We start from the raw sequence: 22966 nt of genomic DNA, 5'->3' as shown, positions 1-22966 counted from the left end.
ATGTAGCTCCTGGTATGTCCCATGGAGGACCTTAAGGTCCACAAACGACAACATTTTGGAGGTCCCAGGTCACAAGGTGGTTACACTGGCCTCAACTAGGGCCAACTTTTCAGTACTGGCCCCGACTTGGTGGAACGCTCTGTCACAAGAGACCAGGGCCCTGCAGGACTTGACAACTTTCTGCAGGGCCTGCAAGACGCAGTTGTTCTGCCTGGCCTTTGGTTTGGACTCAGTCTGATCCTTATGTTTCCCTCCCCTTATGGTCTTGATTTATCGGCTATTTTAAAATGAGGCTGCACTTTAAATTGTATTTTAACCTGTATTTTAAATTGGTCGCCCCCCTTTCTTTCCCCCTATTATGTTTTTACTGTGATTTTATTGGTGTTGGTCGCCCTGAGCCCGGCTCTGGCCGGGGAGGGCAGGGTATAAATAATTTTTTAGTAGTAGTAGTAGTATTATACTTGCTGGTGTTCCACAATCACATTATAAAATAGCTGTGACCTATGTTGTAAATCAGGGACGCAGGTGGCGCTGTGGGTTAAAGCCTCAGCGCCTAGGACTTGCCGATCGAAAGGTCGGCGGTTCGAATCCCTGCGGCGGGGTGCGCTCCCGCTGCTCGGTCCCAGCGCCTGCCAACCTAGCAGTTCGAAAGCACCTCCGGGTGCAAGTAGATAAATAGGGACCGCTTACCAGCGGGAAGGTAAACGGCGTTTCCGTGTGCGGCTCTGGCTCGCCAGAGCAGCGATGTCACGCTGGCCACGTGACCCGGAAGTGTCTCCGGACAGCGCTGGCCCCTGGCCTCTTAAGTGAGATGGGCGCACAACCCCAGAGTCTGTCAAGACTGGCCCGTATGGGCAGGGGTACCTTTACCTTTACCTTTTTATGTTGTAAATCAAGTTGTTTCTTTTCCTTTTTCCAATAAAAAAATGGGTGCAGCCCACAGCAATTTTTTATTCTGAAAGTGTGGCCCAGAGATAAAAGCTTGAGAGCCACAGCTCTATTGTATGGGGAAAGGCTTGGAAGAGTCATAATAATTCTCATCCACATGGGCTCTCTCGTGGCAGATGAGGGCTGACGTCGACGGGAAACATTCGCCGCACATCAAACACGTATAAGGTTTGTCGGCCGCACAGGTCCTCTGGTGCCTCATAAGGTCTGAACTTTGAACAAAGCATTTATGGCATTTCAAGCATTTGTGGGTCCTCTCGCCCGGGTGAACTCTCTGGTGTTTTGCCAGGGTGGAGGGATCAGCAAAACACTTCCCACACTCCGGACACTTGAAGGGCTTTTCTCCCGTGTGGACTCGCTGGTGTCTCTCGAACTGCGGTTTGGAAGCGAAGCCTTTCCCGCACTCTGAGCACCGATAGGCCAAGCGTTTGTGGGTCGTCCCTCCCGTGTGAACTCGCCGGTGTTTCGCAAACGTTGAGGAGTCAGCAAAGCACTTCCCGCACTCCAAACAAACGTAGGGCTTCTCCTTTGTGTGGATTCTCCTGTGCGTCGCGAATGTGGAGTTGTGGGCGAAAGACTTCCCGCAATCCACACACTTGTAAGGTTTCTCTCCTGTGTGGACTCTGCGGTGAGTAGCAAACGTGGAAGAATCGGCAAAACTTTTCCCGCAGTCCGAACACGTAAAGGGCTTCTCCTTTGTGTGGGATCTCTGGTGCCTCGCAAAGATTGCTCTCCGGGCAAAACTCTTCCCGCACTCTGCGCACTCAAAGGGTCTTTCTCCTGTGTGGGTTCTGCGGTGCGTGGCAAGCGCAGAGGAATAAGCAAAGCATTTCTCGCACTCCGCGCACCGGAAGGGTTTTTCTTTCGTGTGCACCCTCTGGTGGTTTGTCAGTTCCGACTTGCGAGCGAAAAGCTTCCCGCAATCTAAACACTCAAAAGGTTTCTCCCCAGTGTGAACTCGCTGGTGGTTCCCGAGCTGCGACTTCCACGTAAAACATTTCCCGCACTCCGCGCATTTGTGAGGCTTCTCCCCTGGGTGGAATCTCCTGTGCGTCACAAAGGCTGTAGAATAAGCAAAGCTTTTCCCGCACTCCAGGCACTTATAGGGGTACTCTCTCGTGTGGACTTTCTGGTGGGTGACGAGCACCGACTTGTGAGAAAAGCGCTTCCCGCATTCGGCGCACACAAAGGGCTTCTCTCCGGTGTGACTTCTCCGGTGCTCCCCGACCTGAGATTTCCAAGCGAAACACTTCCCGCAATCTAAGCATTGATAGGGTTTCTCTCCCGTGTGGACCCGCTGGTGGTCGGCGAGTTTTGATTTCTGGACAAAGCACCTTCCGCACACGGCGCACTGATACGGGTACCTGCCCGTGTGGGCTGTCTGGTGAATCACGAAATAGGATTTGTGAGAAAAACGCTTCCCGCACTCCGCGCAGCCGTAGGGCTTCTCTCCGGTGTGGATTTTCCGGTGGCTCGTGAGGTTTGATTTGGTGGCACAGCGCTTCCCGCACTCGGAGCACTTGTAGGGCTTCTCTCCTGTGTGGACTCTCTGGTGGATTGTGAACTTTGATTTCTCAGCAAAGCACTTGCCACACTCCAAACACTCATGGGCTTTCTTTCCTGTACGGAGATCCTGGCATCTGGCAACACGTGATTTCTGAACAAGATGTCCCTCCCGAGCGGCATGTGGGTGATTTCCCTTTTGCTCATCTGCTGGAGCAAAAGGCAGATAGAAATAGGATTTATTCTGGAGGAAGGAAAAGCTGGAAACCTGGGAAGAAGGTTGAAAGGGGAAACTGAACCCCTGAAACATCAAGTAACGAAGCAGCTTGAAAACACCTCCCTCTTTCATCCCATCATCCCCAAACACTGCAGTCACATCCACATCACACATTGACACTGCATGGCTTCCACCAAATAATCCTGGGAGCTCTAGTATAAGGGTGCTGGGAACTGTAGCTCTGCCAGGGGCAAGCCGGGAAAACAGAAGAGCAAATAAAAATTTTATTGTCACATGAATTTGGGGGCTTAGGTCTTCAGCAGCAGTTGGTTTAATGCAGTGTTTCCCAAACTTGGGTCTCCAGCTGTTTTTGGACTACAACTCCCATCATCACCTAGAGAGGAAGACCAGTGGTCAGGGATGATGGGATTTGTAGTCCAAAAACAGCAGAACTGATCAGAGTCCCAAGAAATCACGAAAGAGTTTGGGGATGGTTGGCTTCCCCTGAGACCCCTCACCTGAGCTGGCGTTGGAGTTCTCAACTTCATCCAAACCCCAACAATTTGGCACCCACGGTTCTTCCCCTCGTTCCAGGTGGGAGATGAGCTCAGGTTTGGTGAACGGAAATCCTACCCCGGGAAGAAGACAGCAGAGAATGTGACAGGAGATGTGGTGAAACACAACCAAACCCCCAAAGCGGGAACCACACAACCACCACACATATCCTGATATCTTTACAATTGGGGAAGAACCTCCTTGTCCACTAGGTCTGGCAAGTGTCTTAAATTGGACCCTATGGCTATTGCCCCCAGACCACACCCATGATATACAATGTCAGTTAAAACTGCACCTGCTAAAGAACAATTGGGAGCTTAAAGAAAGCTTCCAATTGTTTGTTAATTTCTTCCCTTAATGTTGGAGTTATAGAATACAGTGGTACCTCGGGTTACATACGCTTCAGGTTACATACACTTCAGGTTACAGACTCTGCTAACCCAGAAATAGTACCTCAGGTTAAGAACTTTGCTTCAGGATGAGAAGAGAAAACACGCAGCAGCAGCGGGAGGCCCCATTAGCTTAAGTGGTGCTTCAGGTTAAGAACAGTTTCAGGTTAAGAACGGATCTCCGGAACAAATTAAGTACTTAACCCGAGGTACCACTGTACAGTGGAACCTCGGAAGCCGAACACCTTTGAACTTGAAAGTCTCAGCTCCTGAACGATTGAAACTCGAAAGTGATTTTTCCGGTTTTCGAACGATTTTCGGCAGCCAAACATCCAACACGACTTCCGATTGGCTGCAGGACAGTCCTGCAGCCAATCGGAAGCCACGCTTTGAAAGTCAAACGCTTTGGAAGTTGAACGGACTTCCGAAATGGATTCCGTTGGACTTCCAAGGTACGACTGTGTGTGTGTGTGTGTGTGTGTGTGTGTGTGTGTAGATAGATAGATAGATAGATAGATAGATAGATAGATACACACACAGTGGTACCTCGGGTTACAGACGCTTCAGGTTACAGACTCTGCTAACCCAGAAATAGTAGCTCGGGTTAAGAACTTTGCTTCAAGATAAGAACTGAAATTGTGTGGCGGCAGCGGGAGGCCCCATTAGCTAAAGTGGTGCTTCAGGTTAAGAACAGTTTCAGGTTAATAACGGACCTCCGGAACGAATTAAGTTCTTAACCCGAGGTACCACTGTGTGTGTGTGTGTGTGTGTGTGTGTGTGTGAGAGAGAGAGAGAGAGAGAGAGAGAGAGAGAGAGAGAGAGAGTATTCAATCAATGAATGCATGAGGCAGTTGCATGAATGATGGTTCAAGTGTGCCTAGGTCTTCTCTCAGCCTGGTCTGCCTCAGCCTGTTGTGAACAGGGAAATCTATTGAGCAACTTGCCCTGAATATTTTTAGAGAAAAGGCCCAGTGAAGAAACCAGGTGTGCCATAAATACGCATCATTTCAAACATGCAGAGAAGGGCAGGTGAATTTCGAGGCTTCTTGCAGAATGATGAACCAGAATCCTTACCCAACGAGGCCACATTCCCATAATTCTCCATCATGACATCCCTGTAGAGGGCCCTTTGGTCGGGATCCAGCAGAACCCCCTGGCTCTCCGTGAAATACACAGCCACATCTTCAAAGGTCACCACCGGCCCCTGCAAGGACAAAGAGACCCCCCATCTCATTGCCCACAAATGTTTTCAAGAGTAGAGACATCACCTCGCCAACAAAGTTCCGTATAGTAAAAGCTATTGTTTTCCCAGTGGAAGTGAGAGCTGGACCATCAAGAAGGCTGATCGCCAAAAAATCGATGCTTTTGAATTCTGGTGCTGGAGGAGACTCTTGAGAGTCCCATGGACTGCAAGAAGATCAAACCTCTCCATTCTGAAGGAAATCAGCCCTGAGTGCTCACTGGAAGGACAGATCCTGAAGCTGAGGCTCCAATACTTTGGCCACCTCATGAAAAGAGAAGACTCCCTGGAAAAGACCCTGATGTTGGGAAAGATGGAGGGCACAAGGAGAAGGGGACGGCAGAGGACGAGATGGTTGAACAGTGTTCTCGAAGCTACCAGCATGAGTTTGACCAAACTGCGGGAGGCAGTGGAAGACAGGAGTGCCTGGCGTGCTCTGGTCCATGGGGTCCCGAAGAGTCGGACACGACTAAACGACTAAACAACAACAACAACAGGGCGCAGACCTGGAACAGGAAGCAGCTGGCCCAGAAGGCACCTTGCCCCACTGACTCAGTCCAGACTCTCCTCATCTTCCCACATCCACGACTCCCCTCCTGTCCCGGCCCTTGATTTAAAAAAAGTTGCTTCTGGAATGTGCTACTTCAGGCTGCAGGTGGAGCAGTCTTTCCACACAGCACAATGCCAGTGGTAGAATAGACTACAACACTTGGGTCACTTCCGCAAGGCCCGCAGGTGGCTTTTGACAGGTGAGCAGGACATGTCATGTGATTGACAGGTGGGTTGCCCCGCCCATCTGTCAAAGGTTGCCCCTGAGGAAGATCTTTATCTCACCCCCCTAGAGAGAAAAGGTCCCCCTTGCCCAGCTTGAAAGCATTGCAATTATGAGCAAACACAGCCACCAGCTGTGTTAAGAGAGTAGATTTAGGGCATCAGAACTTGAATATACGAGGTACTGTCCAAGTTCAGAACATCAGGGGGGCGTTCCGGCCAGGTGTGTGTTGTGAGATCAATGCTCTACCTCTACCACATGCAAATTCCACACAATATCTATGTGGCATTGCTCATATTAAAAGCACTATTTTATATTTCTCACCCACCCACCTCCCATTTCATCCAGGTTTGCCATTTGCTAAGAAAATCCAATAACTCGTTGTTGTTGCTTTTTTTTTAAAAAAAAAGCCCCGTTTGTGATATCTAAACAATAATAATAATAATAATAATAATAATAATAAATTATTTATATCCCGCCCTCCCCAGCCGAAGCTGGGCTCAGGGAGGCTAACAACAATAAAATAATACAACAATAATACAATCAAATTGCAAAATTAATCCCCCACTACTTGGAACTGTCCCGTTCCTTTAACAACGAACAAAAGTGCGCTGAGATCACATGCATGCAAGCACCTTTAAGGGCTGTTTTGTTTTGTTTTTTCAAAACAAACGAAGAAGAAGAAAAAGAAAGCTCTTTCAGGGATTACAGCGGTCTGAACGTTTATCTCTTTTTTTCTTTTCTCTATCCACACCTCCTCCCCCCTCCTCCGCCATTTTTTGAGGTCACATTTGGTCTTTTCTTATCATTTCCCTCTCTTCCCAAGTACATAAAGGGATGCAAAGTGCAGCCGCTTCCTATTCCCTTCTGCATCGAAAAGCAAAATAAAAACAATAAAATCAATACTGGGGACCCACCAAACAAAGGGAGGAGTCAGCCCTATTTGCCCATGCTATGCAAATATAAAACAGCTCCTCGCACACGCCTTCCCAGTGATGCATTTTCCAGCCTTACCTCCATTCCGGCTCCGGGAGATAAAGATGTTCTTCTTTCCCGCAGTTTCTTGCGAATTTAGAGAATGCCCACCTGGCTCTGCTGCCCTGGGTGGAATGTTGCGCTCTGACGTCTCCCGCCCCCTTTCCCCATCTCAGCCAATCACTCGGCACCTTCGCCACCCTCTCAAGCCAATGGGCAGGCCGCATTCCCAATGGCTGCTGGGAAATGTAGTCTTCTTCTTCTTCTTCTTCTTCTTCTTCTTCTTCTTCTTCTTCCTCCAGGGCAACATTTTCGCAGGGACTTGAGGGTGTTCGCAGACGGGGACCAGAGCTGCAATATTTTGTTGCTGGCCTTGCTGCAAACAAGCTATGGCTTAGGGCCCCCCAAAAAAAATTCAAAGGAAAAAAACAACTGGATGTACATTTCCAGAATATAAGATAAAACACAAATAAAATTAAACCTACATACAGCAACAGTGGTTTGTGTTGTGTAGGCTCCTATGATGTAAGTACTGTAATGGGCCCTGCCTGCTAGCCTGCTCCCTAACATATCACTGGTTTGCTCATTTCTATATATAGGGTGCCTACATTCTGCTATTTATAATTATTAGTAGATTGCATCATATATTTACACCTATTAAATATACCTATCCTTTGGTAATTCTTCACAGAACTCTAGCCCAATGGTTGCCATCAATTTGTTTTGAACTGATTTTATAGTGAATTGATTTTATAATGCTGTGTTATTTTACTGTTGTTAGCCGCTCTGAGCCCAGCTTTGGCTGGGGAGGGCGGGTTATAAATAATAATAAAAATTTAAAAATTATTATTATTATTATTATTATTATTATTATTATTATTATTATATGTTATAGGAAGTTTCTAGAGACCAGATTATGAAATTGTGTTTCTAAAGGAACTTTTGTCATTACCCAATGCCCATGTGTTTGCATTATTATGTTTGTTATGGATAGAAAATCATTTTACGTTTTTTTTTTTAAAAAGGTAAAGGACCCCTGATAGTTAAGTCCAGTCGCGAACAACTCTGGGGTTGCGGCGCTCATCTCGCTTTACTGGACGAGGGAGCCAATGTTTGTCGGCAGACAGTTTTTCCGGGTCATGTGGCCAGCATGACTAAGCCACTTCTGGCAAAACAGAGCAGCGCACGGAAATGCCATTTACCTTCCCACCGGAGTAGTACCTATTTATCTACTTGCACTTTGACGTGCTTTCGAACTGCTAGGTTGGCAGGAGCAGGGACTGAGCAACGGGAGCTCACCCTGTCACAGGGATTCGAACCACCAACCTTCTGATCAGCAAGCCCTAGGCTCAGTGGTTTACACCACAGCACCACCCAAGTCCTCATTTTAAGTTAAAGCTTCATAATTATTCCACTATTAATATACTTCTTCTTAATTGCATTTCACTATAAATATACTTAATTGTATTTCAGTTCAACAATTTAGATAAAATACATATTTTGTCCATAAATTACCATATAGCAGGCATGTCCTACCAGTAGATCGCGATCTACAGTGGTACCTTGGTTCTCAAACGCCTTGGTTCCCAAACGCAGAAAACCCGGATGTAAGTGTTCCAGTTTTCAAACATTTTTCAGAAGCCGAACATCTGATGCGGCTGTCGGCTATTGTTTCCGGGGCGCTTGCACCACTCAGAAGCTGCGCCTTGGTTTTTGAACATTTCGGAAGTCAAACAGACTTCTGGAGTGGATTAAGTTTGGCCCTTTTGTCTTTGCCATTTTTTTGTGTTTTTGTTTTTGATGCTTTTTCGGTTAATTTGTTTTTGTGACTGTGTCGAACCCAGTTCAGCTACTGATTGATTGACTGATTGTGTGACTGCGGAAATGGATAAAAGCCCCCCCATCCAAACAATGACTATCATCAGTACAGGTAAGAAAAAATAATAATTTTTATCATCTACAATACTGTCTTATTTATTTTATAGTACAGTACATTGATTATTGCTTTCATTTTATGGATCCATGGTCTCGTTAGATAGTAAAATTCATGTTAAATTACTGTATTAGGGGTCGTTTTTAAAAGTCTAGTACAGATTAATCCATTTTGCATTACTTTTTGGAACGGATCTCCCGAAAGAATATAAGAATTTGTAGAAAGTACTTTTATCAGATGTGGTGGCAATGCAAGCTTATGAAAAAACATTTTTTTCCAATCCATTATATAACATTTCCCCATTTTCCCCCTCCCATAATTTTGCATTGCCACCACATATGATGAAAGTCCCTTCTACCTCTTTACATTTCCAACACTGATTTTCCCTCGCTTTATACATATTTTTTGCCAATTTAGCCAGTTTTCAATACCACATAGCCATTGTTTTCATATAGATCTCTTTAAGTCAGGTCCAGGCCATGAATGTGAATTCCTATTGTGCTTTTAATTCTTCCTTTAAACTATTTTTTAATTATTTTTTGCAATCACATAAAATAAAAAATATCACAGCCCACCTCCCAAATGTGGAATTTCCAAAATCCCCCAATTTCCCTCCATTTTTTCCAATTCTTTTTAAGTCAGGTCCAGGCCGTCAATTTTAGATTGTTATTCCATAATCTTTCCAAATCTGTCATTTGAATATTATGTCCCACATCTTTTGCCCACTTTATCATAATACACTGTACCTTTTAATCCGTTGTTTCCCATTCTAACAAGTTATACATTTTCAATAATAATAATAATAATAATAATAATAATATATTTATTTATACCCTACTCATCTGGGCAGCTTCCAACAAAAGATTAAAATACAATAATTCTAAAAGCTTCCCTAAACAGTCATTTGTCCATGAAGTTTTCTTGGCAGGGACACTGGGGTGGCTTGCCGGTTCCTGCTCCAGGTGGATCACGTTTGGTCAAAACTCTCCACTATGACCTGTCCATTTTGGGTGGCCCTGCACGGCATAGCTCATAGCTTCTCTGAGTTATTCAAGCCCCTTTGCCACAGCAAGGCATGCAGATAACACAACCTTGATGGCAGAAAGTGAGGAGGAATTAAAGAACCTTTTAATGAGGGTGAAGGAAGAGAGCGCAAAATATACTCTGAAGCTCAACATCAAAAAAATGAAGATCATGGCCACTGGTCCCATCACCTCCTGGCAAACAGAAGGGGAAGAAATGGAAGCAGTGAGAGATTTTACTTTCTTGGGCTCCATGACCACTGCAGATGGTGACAGCAGTCACGAAATTAAGAGACACCTGCTTCTTGGGAGAAAAGCAATGACAAACCTAGACAGCATCTTAAAAAGCAGAGACATCACCTTGCCGACAAAGGTCCGTATAGTTAAAGCTATGGTTTTCCCAGTAGTGATGTATGGAAGTGAGAGCTGGATCCTAAAGAAGGCTGTTCGCCAAAGAATTGATGCTTTTGAATTATGGTGCTGGAGGAGACTCTTGAGGGTCCCATGGACTGCAAGAAGATCTAACCTCTCCATTCTTCAGGAAATCAGCCCTGAGTGCTCACTGGAAGGACAGATCCTGAAGCTGAGGCTCCAATACTTTGGCCACCTCATGAGAAGAGAAGACTCTCTGGAAAAGACCCTGATGTTGGGAAAGATGGAGGGCACAAGGAGAAGGGGACGACAGAGGACGAGATGGTTGGACGGTGTTCTTGAAGCTACAAACATGAATCTGACCAAACTGCAGGAGGCAGTGAAAGACAGGAGTGCCTGGCGTGCTCTGGTCCAGGGGGGCACGAAGAGTCGGACACAACTAAACAACAACAAACAGTCATTTAGTGTCACTTTCCATTATTTCTCTCTGGAAATTGGAAATTTCACAAGTCACTCCCACCGTAGTTGCAGACTTCCAGCAGATTAAGGTCCGGGTCTCGGAAATAAACGGATTTTATTGGGCCAAGTGCCCCAGTTCTGACCACTGGGCCTTCTTCAATGCTGACCCCACATCCCTAAAAAAAGTGACGGGAGGAAATGAAGGAAATGAAAATGAATGAAATGAAATGAATGAAAAAATCTAAAATTCCATCAAAAGCATCGAGGGCCATTTGCAACGTTACATTGCTCCTGCAATGCCAAAACCGCCCCCCCTTTTTAAAATTGAGTGTTACAACTATTCCATTCATTGTTAAAAATAAAAGAACACCTAAAAAAGTAAAAAAACTACACACAAGAAACACCAGAACCTGATAGTAAGATTCTAATAATAATAATAATAATAATAATAATAATAATAATAATACTGTAATAACATAATTTCTACCCCGCCCATTTGGTCACTCATTGTTAAAAATAAAGTAACAATTTTTAAAATATTATTTTCTGCTGTACTTTATTGGAAGGAGAAAAACAATCATTTCTGTAACAACAAAACAATTTATGTAACTAAACAATAACATGATAGCATATGTATCCATGTTTGTTAACTGATGTAGTTAAACCATTTCCCCCAAAAAACCCCACAAAACTTGGAGTTTTAGCACACATAAAAAACTTTAAACAAATCCTTATTTCCTGATGAATAGCTTTTGGACTATAATGTAACTGAAATAGAAAACTATATTTGGAAAGATTTTTCCTCCAAAAGCATTTTATTTAAAAAAATAATAATTAAAATTTTAAAAATCCAATTTAAATTTTAAAAGCCCTATTTAAATAAAAAAATCCAATTTAAATAAAAAAGCTGATTTAAATTTTTTAAAATCCAACTTAAATTAAAAAACCAATTTAAATAAAGAAAAGCCGGTTTAAAATTTTAAAATAGGATATATATATATTTTTAAAAAACAACCCATTGATTTTTATCCATCCTGGTTGCAGCCCCTGCCTGACCTTCAGGTGTTCTACCAGCTGTTCCAGAGGCATCTCTGTGACGAGGCAGAGGTCCAAAGAGCCAGGGGTCGGCTGGTGGGCTTTGGGTTCGAATTCCTTCCCCACCTCGTGGAGGTTGAACTTCTGCTGTCCAAAATGCAGAGCTTGACGGTTTCCCTGTGAAGGCAAAACGTAGCCTGGAATGATGAGGAGGGAGACAAGGGAAGGGCCCGGGCTTGGCAAATACAGCCTTTGATCATGGTAGAGATATTCCGTATTTTTTGCTCTATAAGACTCACTTTTTCCCTCCTAAAAAGTAAGGGGAAATGTGTATGCGTCTTATGGAGCGAATGCAGGCTGTGCAGCTATCCCAGAAGCCAGAACAGCAAGAGGGATTGCTGCTTTCACTGCGCAGCGATCCCTCTTGCTGTTCTGGCTTCTGAGATTTAGAATATATTTTTTCTTCTTTTCCTCCTCCAAAAACTAGGTGTGTTTTGTGGTCTGGTGCGTCTTACAGAGCAAAAAATACGGTACCCGTTTCGGAATTCTGTTCCAAAACTGAGGCACGCTTTCCCATTATTATTTTTTTTAAAAAGCAAAACGTCCACGACCAGGAGGAGGAGGAGTATCAGGAAGAGTGGAATAAATTTAATGATTATCTAGTTAAATTTGTTAAGTTAAATTAATTGAAAATAGCTTGCAGATACCTAATTGGCTTAGGATTTTATTTATGTTAAGTGATGAATTAATATGTTTAATTCCATAAGGTGAAGATTTAAGGATGCAAATGTTTAGGTTAAATTTCATAAGAATTGGGATTTGGGAAACCATTAAAAGGACATGCAATGAAATTCAACCAAGGGGAAGCGAAGAAGTCACTTAACAAAGTTAATAAGTGTAATTTTCAATAAGGCTATGATTTATGTTTGTTTGTCTTGTGTGTGTGTGTGTGTGTGTGTGTGTGTGTGTTTGTTTGTTTGTTTATAATATTGTGAAAACCATTAAAATTTTTGAATTTAAAAAAAATAAAAAATAAAAAAGCAAAGTGGATTAATCCATCCCAGACTTTTTAAAAACAGCAATTTGAGCATGAGTTTTACTCTCTAACGAGACCGTTGATCCCTAAAACGAAAGCGATCCTCAATGGGCCATACTGTAAAATAGATAACACCGTCTTGGAGGTGATAAAGGGGTCGCCGTTCCCAGCACCTTGAAGGAGATGACTTCCATGCCGAGGACCCGGGAGTAGAAGGCGGCTGTGTCCTCAATGCTCCTCACTGTCATTACCAGGTGGTCCAGCCGGTGGATCAGGCCCGGTAGGGCCGCCTTGCCGCTTCGCTCCTGGGACATTTCCCGAGGAACCTGCAAAGCACAAGGAGAATTGCAACGACCCAGCGCAGGAGATTTGTCAGCAAGACTTGATTTAAAACATTTTTTACAGAGAGATTCAGCCTTGCTGGCATCCTCCTAATATAGACAAGTGGGGGAAGGCTTCCAATTTGGAATAATAAAATCCCTTTTTTACAAAAAGGTTCAGCCTTGCTGGCATCGTCTTTTTACAGTGGTACCTCGGGTTAAGTATTTAATTTGTTCAGGAGGTCCGTTATTAACCTAAAACTGTTCTTAATCTGAAGAACCACTTTAGCTAATGGGGCCTCCCACTGCTGCCCTGCCGCCACCGCACAATTTCTGTTCTCATCTTGAAGCAAAGTTCTTAACCCAAGGTAGTATTTCTGGGTTAGCGGAGTCTATAACCTGAAGCGTATGTAACCTGAGGTAACACTGTATTGACAAACAGAGGAAGATTTCCTTTTTGGAATAATACTGAAAGGTTCAGCCTTGCTGACATCCTCTTAATATTGACAAGCGGAGGAAAGTTTCCTTTTTTGGAATAATAAAATAAAGGCTGAACCTTTCTGTAAAAACAGGATTTTATTATTCCAAAAAGGAAACCTTCCTCTGCTCACCAACATGAAGAGGATGCCAGCAAGGTTGAACCTTTATGTAAAAAAGGGATTTAAATCAAGTCTTACTAACTAGTGATTTAAATCATGATATAAATCGATTTGATTTAAATCAAATCCTCCCTGCTGCCCTGTGCAGCAGAACCCTAAATCTAGCTTTGCAAGGTCCCGGGCTCGGGGACAAGGACACCGCCTCCCCTTGCACACACATTTGCTTACTGCATTTTTGGCTTTCTGTTTCGATGGAGAACAGCATTTGCTGGGCTTTCATGTGGCACCAATCAAATGCTGCCAATGCAACCCTTGCCCCTGGGGAAACCCAGCAGGATGGGCAGGATATAAATAATAAAATTATTATGATTACAGTGGTACCTCGGGTTACAGACGCTTCAGGTTACAGACTTTGCTAACCCAGAAATAGTACCTCGGATTAAGAACATAGCTTCAGGATGAGAATAGAAATCAAGCGGCGGCAGCGGGAGGCCCCATTAGCTAAAGTGGTGCTTCAGGTTAAGAACAGTTTAATAAATAATAATAATAATAATAATAATAATAATAATAATAATTTATTCCCCATCCATCTGGCTGGGCTTCCCCAGCCACTCTGAGTGGTTTCCAAAAAAATATTAAAATACTGTAATACATTAAACATTAAAAGCTTCCCTAAATAGGGCTGCCTTCAGATGTCTTCTAAAAGTTGGGTAGTTGTTGTTCTCTTTGACATCTGGTGGGAGGGCGTTCCACAGGGAGGGCACCACTACCGAGAAGGCCCTCTGCCTGGTTCCCTGTAACTTGGCTTCTCACAGTGAGGGAACCGCCAGAAGGCCCTCGGTGCTGGACTTCAGTGTCCGGGTGGAACGATGGGGGTAGAGACGCTCCTTCAGGTATACTGGGCCAAGGCCATTTAGGGCTTTAATTTAGGGTCAGTACCAACACTTTGAATTGTTCTCGGAAACGTACTGGGAGCCAGTGTAGGTCTTTCAAGACCGGTGTTATGTGGTCTCTGCAGCCACTCCCAGTCACCAGACTAGCTGCCGTGTTCTGGATTAGTTATAGTTTCCGTGTCACCTTCAAAGGTAGCCCCACATAGAGCGCATTGCAGTAGTCTAAGCAAGAGATAACCAGAGCATGCACCACGCTGGCAAGACAGTGCACAGGCAGATAGGGTCTCAGCCTACATACCAGATGGAGCTGGTAAACAGCTGCCCTGGACACAGATTTGACCTGTGCCTCCATGAACAGCTGTGAGTCCAAAATGACTCCCAGGCTGCGCACCTGGTCCTTCAGGTTACCCCATTCAGGACCAGGTAATCTTCCACACCTGCCTGCCTCCTGTCCCCCCAAAACAGTACTTCTGTCTTGTCAGGATTCAGCCTCAATCCATTAGCTGCCATCCATACTCCCACCACCTCCAGACACTCACACAGGACCTTCACCGCCTTCACTGGTTCTGATTTGAAAGAGAGGTAGAGCTGGGTATCATCCGCATACTGATGAACACCCAGCCCAAAACCCCTGATGATCTCTCCCAACGGCTTCATATAGATATTAAAAAGCAATGGGGGAGAGGACAGAACCCTGAGGCACCCCACAGCAGTTTCAGGTTAAGAATGGACCTCCGGAACAAATTAAGTTCTTAACCCGAGGTACCACTGTATTCTAAGAATCCATGTTCAGACTTCCCATCATAGGAATAACTGCCCCCACCCCACAACTAAAAGGTCAGGACAGTCAGGAGTCAGAAAATACCTGGACAGGTAAGGAGGAAATTCTGCACAGCAGTTGGCGGCAAAGGAACCGGAGACTCGTCCAGCTCAGCATTTCCTGGTCTGAAGGTGGAGTTTGAACTGGTTTGGCATATTCAGCAAGTGAAGGACACCCTCCCTGGGTCACACGCTGGAAAAGTCATTCTCGCCTCTCCCGCCAAGTAAATGATTTGCCAACCCACCGGGCTTGGGAGACAACTTTCAGCTGGGCCTCCATCAAGGAAACTGGGTGCTTCTTGTATTTAGAGATCGGAAAGGGAGTGCTTTTGGCAAGCCATGTGGGAGAGCCATTTCAGGAATGCGTCAAGATATGCGGTCGCCTGAAAAAGCTCCTTGGTTTTTGAAATGCTTCTGGGCACGGCTAGAGATGTAAAATTTCTGGGAATTTTCCAGTTTTTCCAAAACCGAGGTGTGCTTTCCCATGGAAAGGAATGTGAAACAAATTAATCCGTTCCAGACTTTCAAAAACAGCCATTTGAACGTGAATTTTACTCTCTGACAAGACCGTTGATCCCTAAAATGAAAGCGATCCTCAATATCCTATAAAATAAATAACACTGTCTTGTAAGTGAAAAAGGGGTCGCCATTCCCAGCACCTTGAAGGAGACTTTACTGTAGCATTTGTGTTTGATTTTAAGAAATGTGTAATATGTTTAGGGTGTCTAAAGAACTATGGGGTAGGGAACCAACGTGTTTTGAACTCCGATTAGCCCCGGCAAGGTCCACCAGCAGTCAGCAATCAGGTGAGGTCCAGCAACATCTGAAGAGACATAGCTTCCCAATTCTGGATCCAAGATACAAAATAGAGGATCACGGATAGAGCATTGCTAATTTACAAGTTCCCAGCCTTTGCAGGAATTTCCAAGAGCTGTTAACTTGCACATGGTTGTATCGCCTCCACAGAGAAATGGATGGATAAAAGATAGATGGATAGATAGGTAGATAGATAGATAGATAGATAGATAGATAGATAGATAGATAGATAGATGATAGATAGATGATATAGATAGAGAGAGAGAGAGAGAGAGAGAGAGAGAGAGAGAGAGAGATATAGACAGACAGACAGATAGATGAATGAAAGCTTAACTGGCAATATATTTAAAATCAGTGGCAGGCCTGTCCACCCAAACTTTATTTTTAATTGACTGAATAGTAATGAAAACAGCGACACTTTTTACATACCGGTAATTAAAAACAATCAAATCAGATGATAATTTTAGGTTATATGTTAGTGCTTAAGTTTAAATTGATATATTTTTTAACTGTTGCTATATCTGTATTGTCCCTGTTATACCTAATTGCAAATTCAAATGTATCCCTATCGTGTTTTATGACTGTTATGTATTGAAGTTCTCACCCTGGCCACCAGGGGTATCGTGTATATAGTTTTCACTCAGGTCCACGTCAGTTCATTTAGGTCTTGTTGTTACGATGTTGACAGCCGGCTGCCTATAAAAGCAGGCCGGCTGAGCTGTTTGCAGTTCAGTTCAGTTTCAGCTTACTATAAAGAACCACTTGGAGAAATCTCTGTGTCGTCTGCTTTGTCAACCCACTACTTAATAATGACTTCCTTGATATTGTATGTGGGCTGGAACTGGTCTGTGACCGAAATAATAAAAGTCATTCATTCGTTATTATTATATTTATATTTATTTATTTATACCCCGCCCATCTGGCTGGGTTTCCCCAGCCACTCTGGGTGGCTTCCAACAAAAGATTAAAAATACATAAAAACATCAGTCATTAAAAACTATCTTTCCTAAATATAGGATATCCCGCTTTTTTTATTCAATGACATAGAAGAATAGAATTGTAGAGTTGGAAGAAACCCTGGCGGTCATCAACTCCAAACTCTTGCGATGCAAAACTCCACTAAAGCTTCCCCTGTCCAACCTCTGTTTAAAAACCTCCCGTGAAGACAAGTCCACCCTCTTCCAAGGGAGCCCATTCTTACTGCCAGAACGTTCTTCCTGGTGTTTGGTCAGAATCTCCTTTATTGTAACTTGAAGCCATTGGTTCATGTCCCTCCAGAGCAGGGGGAAAACAGCTTGCTCCATCTTCCATGGGATAACCCTTTAGATATTTGAAGATGGTTATCCTATCTCCTCCCAGTCTCCTCTTATCCTGGCTACAAACCCAGCTCTGACTTAAGGTCAACTACAGTGGTACCTCGGGTTTCAGATGCTTCAGGTTACAGATGCTTCAGGTTACAGACTCCGCTAACCTAGAAATAGTACCTCGGGTTAAGAACTTTGCTTCAGGAGGAGTACAGAAATTGCGCAGCGATGGCGCAGCGGGAGGCCCCATTAGCTAAAGTGGTACCTCAGGTTAAGAACAGTTTCAGGTTAAGAACTGTTCCAGAACGAATTAAGTTTTTAACCCGAGGTAAAGGGACCCCTGACCATTAGGTCCAGTCGTGGCCAACTCTGGGGTTGCGGCGCTCATCTCGCTTTACTGGCCGAGGGAGCCGGCGTACAGCTTCCGGGTCATGTGGCCAGCATGACTAAGGCGCTTCTGGCGAACCAGAGCAGCGCACGGAAACGCCGTTTACCTTCCTGCCAGAGTGGTACCTATTTATCTACTTGCACTTTGATGTGCTTTCGAACTGCTAGGTTGGCAGGAGCAGGGACCGAGCAATGGGAGCTCACCCCGTCACGGGGATTCGAACCACCGACCTTCTGATCGGCAAGTCCTAAGAGCAGACAATTTGCTATAAGAATTTAGAACTTCTTCTTTTTTGTCACTTTAATAAAGATACGTTTTAGTGATTAACTGCATCCTACCCAGATCTGGAAAATCTTGTCTGAAGGGCCGGTAGATAGCAATAAAAGCATCAGTCTATAAACACACAAACACACTCCCAGGTTAAATGTACTTTCAGACATGCGTCAAACACTCATAATGCCTTCACTTTGCAGAAATATGTTCATTCTCAACCATCTTTTTGGCAAGGCCTGTTTCCTCAGACAATATTCTTTCTCGAGTGGCTTCTCTATCTTCTCCCAAAACTCAGTGCTCTCATGGACTTTGCAGAAGAGCATTTCTCTTCGATAAAATGCTGGGATGAAGAAATAGAGAGAGAATTAGATTACTGCAACACGTTATAGAAAAGGCTGCCTCTGAAAAGGCAGGCATAATGTTTTACAAGAAACAACACTGACAGAATAATTGCCACACAGAGGAAGAGCAAGGATATAGCTTGAACACTTCCCCTGCAGCTTCATTAATCATTTAATACGAATGGAAGTCGTTAACATCACGGTTGTTGTATAAGGGATTGTTATTTTGACTGGGGTGTTAATAAGATTTTGGAACGCAGAAATAAAGTAAATTATCAAACCATTAATTCTAGCACACCGGGGGGAGGGCACCTAAATTATATAATTTGGTATCTGAATGATTGGTATTAGTAATTGTATTATAATTTGGCATTGTTATAATGAGGCTACTATTAGATTATTGTAATTGAAAACTAATAAAAAACATAATCTAATTTATGTATATATATATATATATGCAGGTTTTGGTGTCCTCGGGTGTCTTCCCGTGTAAAAGTTGGGGTGTCTAGGCGACGTTTCGACGAGGTCTCACTCGTCATCTTCAGGCTGGTGCTTTCGGCTTCTTGTTACTGGAACAGAGCGGGATCTCAATGTTTGAGTTCCTATAAATACTGTAGAGGGGGTGTGGTGTCTAGCCTCCAATGTTCTGGGCAGAGAGGAAGTTCCCAGGCTAGTGTGCCTTTTCTTCTTTTGTTCCTTAATTACTTGAGAGATACCTTGAGTGATTTCTTGAGTGATATCCTGAGTACCACTTAGGTGGGTCATTAGGTGTGGATTAGTTGCTAAAGTCTTTGTGTCTTGACCTCTTGAACTTTGTGAAGAGTTTTCCTGAGAAGATGGCTGTATTGCACTTAGTTGTGCTTTGGCTTGGCTTCGTGTATAGGGGCGAGCTGTGGTTTTGTGGCTTGTGTCAGCCAGATCTGTGTAGGGATTGCAGGGGGGTGCAGCATCCGGAGGTGCCACCATGGATTGGCTACTGGATGGTGTCAGTAATTCATCTGTGGAGAGGGTCTGGGTTTGGGTCTGGTGTGGTTGATTGGTGTTGGCGTTCTGTGTGCCTCTGGATCTGGTGTCAGTTTTTGTGGGGAGGGCTAATTTCCAGATGTCTGGCAAGCGGGATGTGTCGTCACGCTTGTTCATGTTGTGAGGGTGTTTCTCTATCTCGATGGCTTCCATGATTATTCTCTTGTGGTGATGTTCCGTGTTAAAGAGCAATTTGGAATCTGCAAAATTAATTTCGTGTCCTGTTTCTTTCATGTGTTGGAAAAGAGAGGAAGTTTTTTCTTCTTTTTTGACGGCATTCTTGTGTTCTGCGATACGTGCATTTATTCGTCTGTTTGTTTGTCCAATGTACGTGGCTGGGCAGACTTTGCAGGGTATTTCATAGATCCCTTGGTTTTCCAACTGGATTTTATCCTTGGGGTTTCTGAGGATATTGGCTATTTTTTGGTTGGTGCAAAAGGCTGTTTTGATATTGTGTTTATGGAGGATTTTGCTAATTTTATCTGTAGTGCCCTTGATATAAGGAAGGAGGGCCATGCCATTGTTTTCTTCTGTGTCTTGGTTTTTGGGGGGTGTTTCCTTTTGGATTAGCTTCGTAATCCTGTTTTGCTGGTATCCATTGGCAATTAACACATTTGAGAGATTCTGTAACTCAGTTGTCAAGTGGTCTTTGTCAGCCAGGCGTTTGGTTCTGGAGATGAGAGTCTTGGCTACGGAGTTTATTTGTGCAGGGTGGTGGTGTGATTGCCTACAAACCTATAAAAACAGATCCCACCACCTATCTGGAAAAAACCACCAAATCCAAAATAAAAGCCTCTCCTATCAGTGAAGAAATCCAGCTAAGAATCATCCCCAGAGAAAAATCATCCAGATGCCCCAAACTCTACGGCCTCCCCAAGATACACAAAGAAGGAACACCACTCAGACCAATAGTCAGCTCCATAGGCTCACCTCTACAAAATCTCGCTAAATTTCTCGCCAAGCAACTTCAGCCCTATGCAGAATCCATCTCTTCACACGTACCAAACTCCTTCCAGTTCATAGAAACAATAAAGAAGCAAAACCTACATCCTAATGACCTACTTGTGAGCTTCGATGTTGTATCTCTCTTCACACAAGTGCCCATTAATGAAGCCTTGACAGCTATTCAAAACAAATACAATCCCCCCGAATACATCTTGGACCTGACCAACCACTGCCTAACCAACACGTACTTCATCCACAATGGACAAAGATACAAACAGATAGAAGGAGCACCTATGGGATCACCCCTCTCACCGGTCATCGCAAACCTGTACATGGAACACTTTGAAACCAATGCTTTAGACAAGTCAGAACACAAACCCAAACTTTGGCTCAGATATGTTGACGACACCTTTGTAATTTGGCCACACGGGAAGGAAAAACTGGATAGCTTCCTCACACATCTCAACAACTTACACCCCAAAATACAATTCACTATGGAAATAGAAGCCAACAACCAACTTCCCTTCCTTGACGTCCTAATCTACAAAAAACCTGATGGCTCCCTAGGACACACTATCTACCAGAAAAAAACACACACCAACCGCTACTTACATGCACAATCACACCACCACCCTGCACAAATAAACTCCGTAGCCAAGACTCTCATCTCCAGAACCAAACGCCTGGCTGACAAAGACCACTTGACAACTGAGTTACAGAATCTCTCAAATGTGTTAATTGCCAATGGATACCAGCAAAACAGGATTACGAAGCTAATCCAAAAGGAAACACCCCCCAAAAACCAAGACACAGAAGAAAACAATGGCATGGCCCTCCTTCCTTATATCAAGGGCACTACAGATAAAATTAGCAAAATCCTCCATAAACACAATATCAAAACAGCCTTTTGCACCAACCAAAAAATAGCCAATATCCTCAGAAACCCCAAGGATAAAATCCAGTTGGAAAACCAAGGGATCTATGAAATACCCTGCAAAGTCTGCCCAGCCACGTACATTGGACAAACAAACAGACGAATAAATGCACGTATCGCAGAACACAAGAATGCCGTCAAAAAAGAAGAAAAAACTTCCTCTCTTTTCCAACACATGAAAGAAACAGGACACGAAATTAATTTTGCAGATTCCAAATTGCTCTTTAACACGGAACATCACCACAAGAGAATAATCATGGAAGCCATCGAGATAGAGAAACACCCTCACAACATGAACAAGCGTGACGACACATCCCGCTTGCCAGACATCTGGAAATTAGCCCTCCCCACAAAAACTGACACCAGATCCAGAGGCACACAGAACGCCAACACCAATCAACCACACCAGACCCAAACCCAGACCCTCTCCACAGATGAATTACTGACACCATCCAGTAGCCAATCCATGGTGGCACCTCCGGATGCTGCACCCCCCTGCAATCCCTACACAGATCTGGCTGACACAAGCCACAAAACCACAGCTCGCCCCTATACACGAAGCCAAGCCAAAGCACAACTAAGTGCAATACAGCCATCTTCTCAGGAAAACTCTTCACAAAGTTCAAGAGGTCAAGACACAAAGACTTTAGCAACTAATCCACACCTAATGACCCACCTAAGTGGTACTCAGGATATCACTCAAGAAATCACTCAAGGTATCTCTCAAGTAATTAAGGAACAAAAGAAGAAAAGGCACACTAGCCTGGGAACTTCCTCTCTGCCCAGAACATTGGAGGCTAGACACCACACCCCCTCTACAGTATTTATAGGAACTCAAACATTGAGATCCCGCTCTGTTCCAGTAACAAGAAGCCGAAAGCACCAGCCTGAAGATGACGAGTGAGACCTCGTCGAAACGTCGCCTAGACACCCCAACTTTTACACGGGAAGACACCCGAGGACACCAAAACCTGCATTCCTGTACCCGTGAAAATCTACGAAAGCAAATATATATATATATATATACCACCAATCCTGGCCCAACTACATTGGCTGCCAATTAGTTTCCGGGCCCGATTCAAAGTACTGGTTTTGACTCATAAAGCCTTGAATGACTCAGGGGCACAATAACTCAAGGCCTGACTCTCCCCAGATCCTGTGTTCATCATCGGAGGCCCTTCTTTGTGTGCCTCCTCTGCGAGAGGTCCGGAGGGTGGCAACACGAGAACAGGGCCTTTTTCCCAGTGGCTCCCCACTTGTGGAATGCTCTCCCCAGAGAGGCTTGCCTAGCACCTTCATTACATATCTTTTAGGTTAAGGCAAAAACATTATTTTCTTCCCAGGCCTTTGGCTAATTAAATAATCTATGACCTTTTAAACCGGGGAGGGGAGGGGAAACTGTTCTTGGTTTTTTATTACGCTATATATGGCTGTGTTTTTATATTGCAAAACACCCTATCATCTTCAGATGAAGGACGGTGTAGAATTTTAATAAATTAATAATAATAATAGGTAAACATTTTGAGCTAAACCTGATCTTCCCATTCCACAGAATGAAGATTGGAATCCTAGACTGTACTGCTTCAGATTGAGGACATCGGAGGAGAGTCAGCCAAAAATATTTCCCCATGTAAAAAAAGAAGAAAGAAAGAAAAAAAACCTCTCTTCATGAAGTAAACTAGCTCATCGGGTTACATTTGCCCTTTGGCTAATTAAACAATCTGTGACCTTTTAAAAGCAGAGACATCACCTTGCCGACAAAGGTCTGTATAGTTAAAGTTTTCCCAGTAGTGATGTATGGAAGTGAGAACTGGACCATCAAGAAGGCTGATCGCCGAGGAATTGATGCTTTTGA

The 22966-nt window shown here is 44.0% G+C and overlaps 3 protein-coding genes across 13 annotated transcripts in view; all 3 read right to left on the bottom strand.

The window, feature by feature from the left end:
• The window catches only part of LOC310837988 (E3 ubiquitin-protein ligase TRIM11-like), a 1016249-nt gene that overhangs the window by 902182 nt on the left and 91101 nt on the right, over positions 1-22966 (bottom strand). The window lies entirely within an intron of this gene.
• Positions 1-22966, bottom strand: part of LOC310837397 (uncharacterized protein) — a 48908-nt gene that overhangs the window by 17184 nt on the left and 8758 nt on the right. For 4 of the 10 annotated variants that reach the window (XR_014560521.1, XR_014560522.1, XR_014560523.1 and 1 more), the window contains exon 6: positions 17554-18208. Coding sequence is in view for 6 of the 10 variants with exons in the window: in XM_083723949.1 (XP_083580075.1) it covers positions 998-2661; positions 3187-3297; positions 4687-4816; positions 6639-6644 (1911 nt within the window). In the remaining 4 variants the exon portion in view is untranslated. Of the gene's footprint in view, positions 1-936; positions 2662-3186; positions 3298-4686; positions 4817-6638; positions 6866-17553; positions 18209-22966 lie in introns of those variants that run through there. The other 6 variants (XM_083723949.1, XM_083723950.1, XM_083723948.1 and 3 more) reach the window with 6 other exon arrangements.
• Positions 4947-15466, bottom strand: GLOD5 (glyoxalase domain containing 5). 2 transcript variants are annotated; one of them, XM_083725404.1, is made up of 5 exons: positions 15134-15466; positions 12630-12782; positions 11442-11597; positions 10382-10561; positions 4947-5343 (listed from the first exon to the last, which is right to left on the bottom strand). In XM_083725404.1, the coding sequence occupies exons 1-4, from the start codon at positions 15203-15205 to the stop codon at positions 10430-10432; spliced, it is 513 nt and encodes a 170-aa protein (XP_083581530.1). In that variant the 5' UTR covers positions 15206-15466; the 3' UTR covers positions 4947-5343; positions 10382-10429. The 2 variants fall into 2 exon arrangements, with proteins under 2 accessions (XP_083581530.1, XP_083581529.1); XM_083725403.1 differs by lacking the exon at positions 4947-5343 and having other exon boundaries at positions 9342-10561; positions 15134-15464.

This window comes from Podarcis gaigeae, assembly GCF_964106915.1.
Source record: "Podarcis gaigeae genome assembly, chromosome: 2".
Classification (NCBI taxonomy): Eukaryota; Metazoa; Chordata; class Lepidosauria; order Squamata; family Lacertidae; genus Podarcis; species Podarcis gaigeae.
The sequence above is the reverse complement of the archived record's forward strand: the minus strand, read 5'-3'. Positions and strand labels throughout refer to the sequence as shown.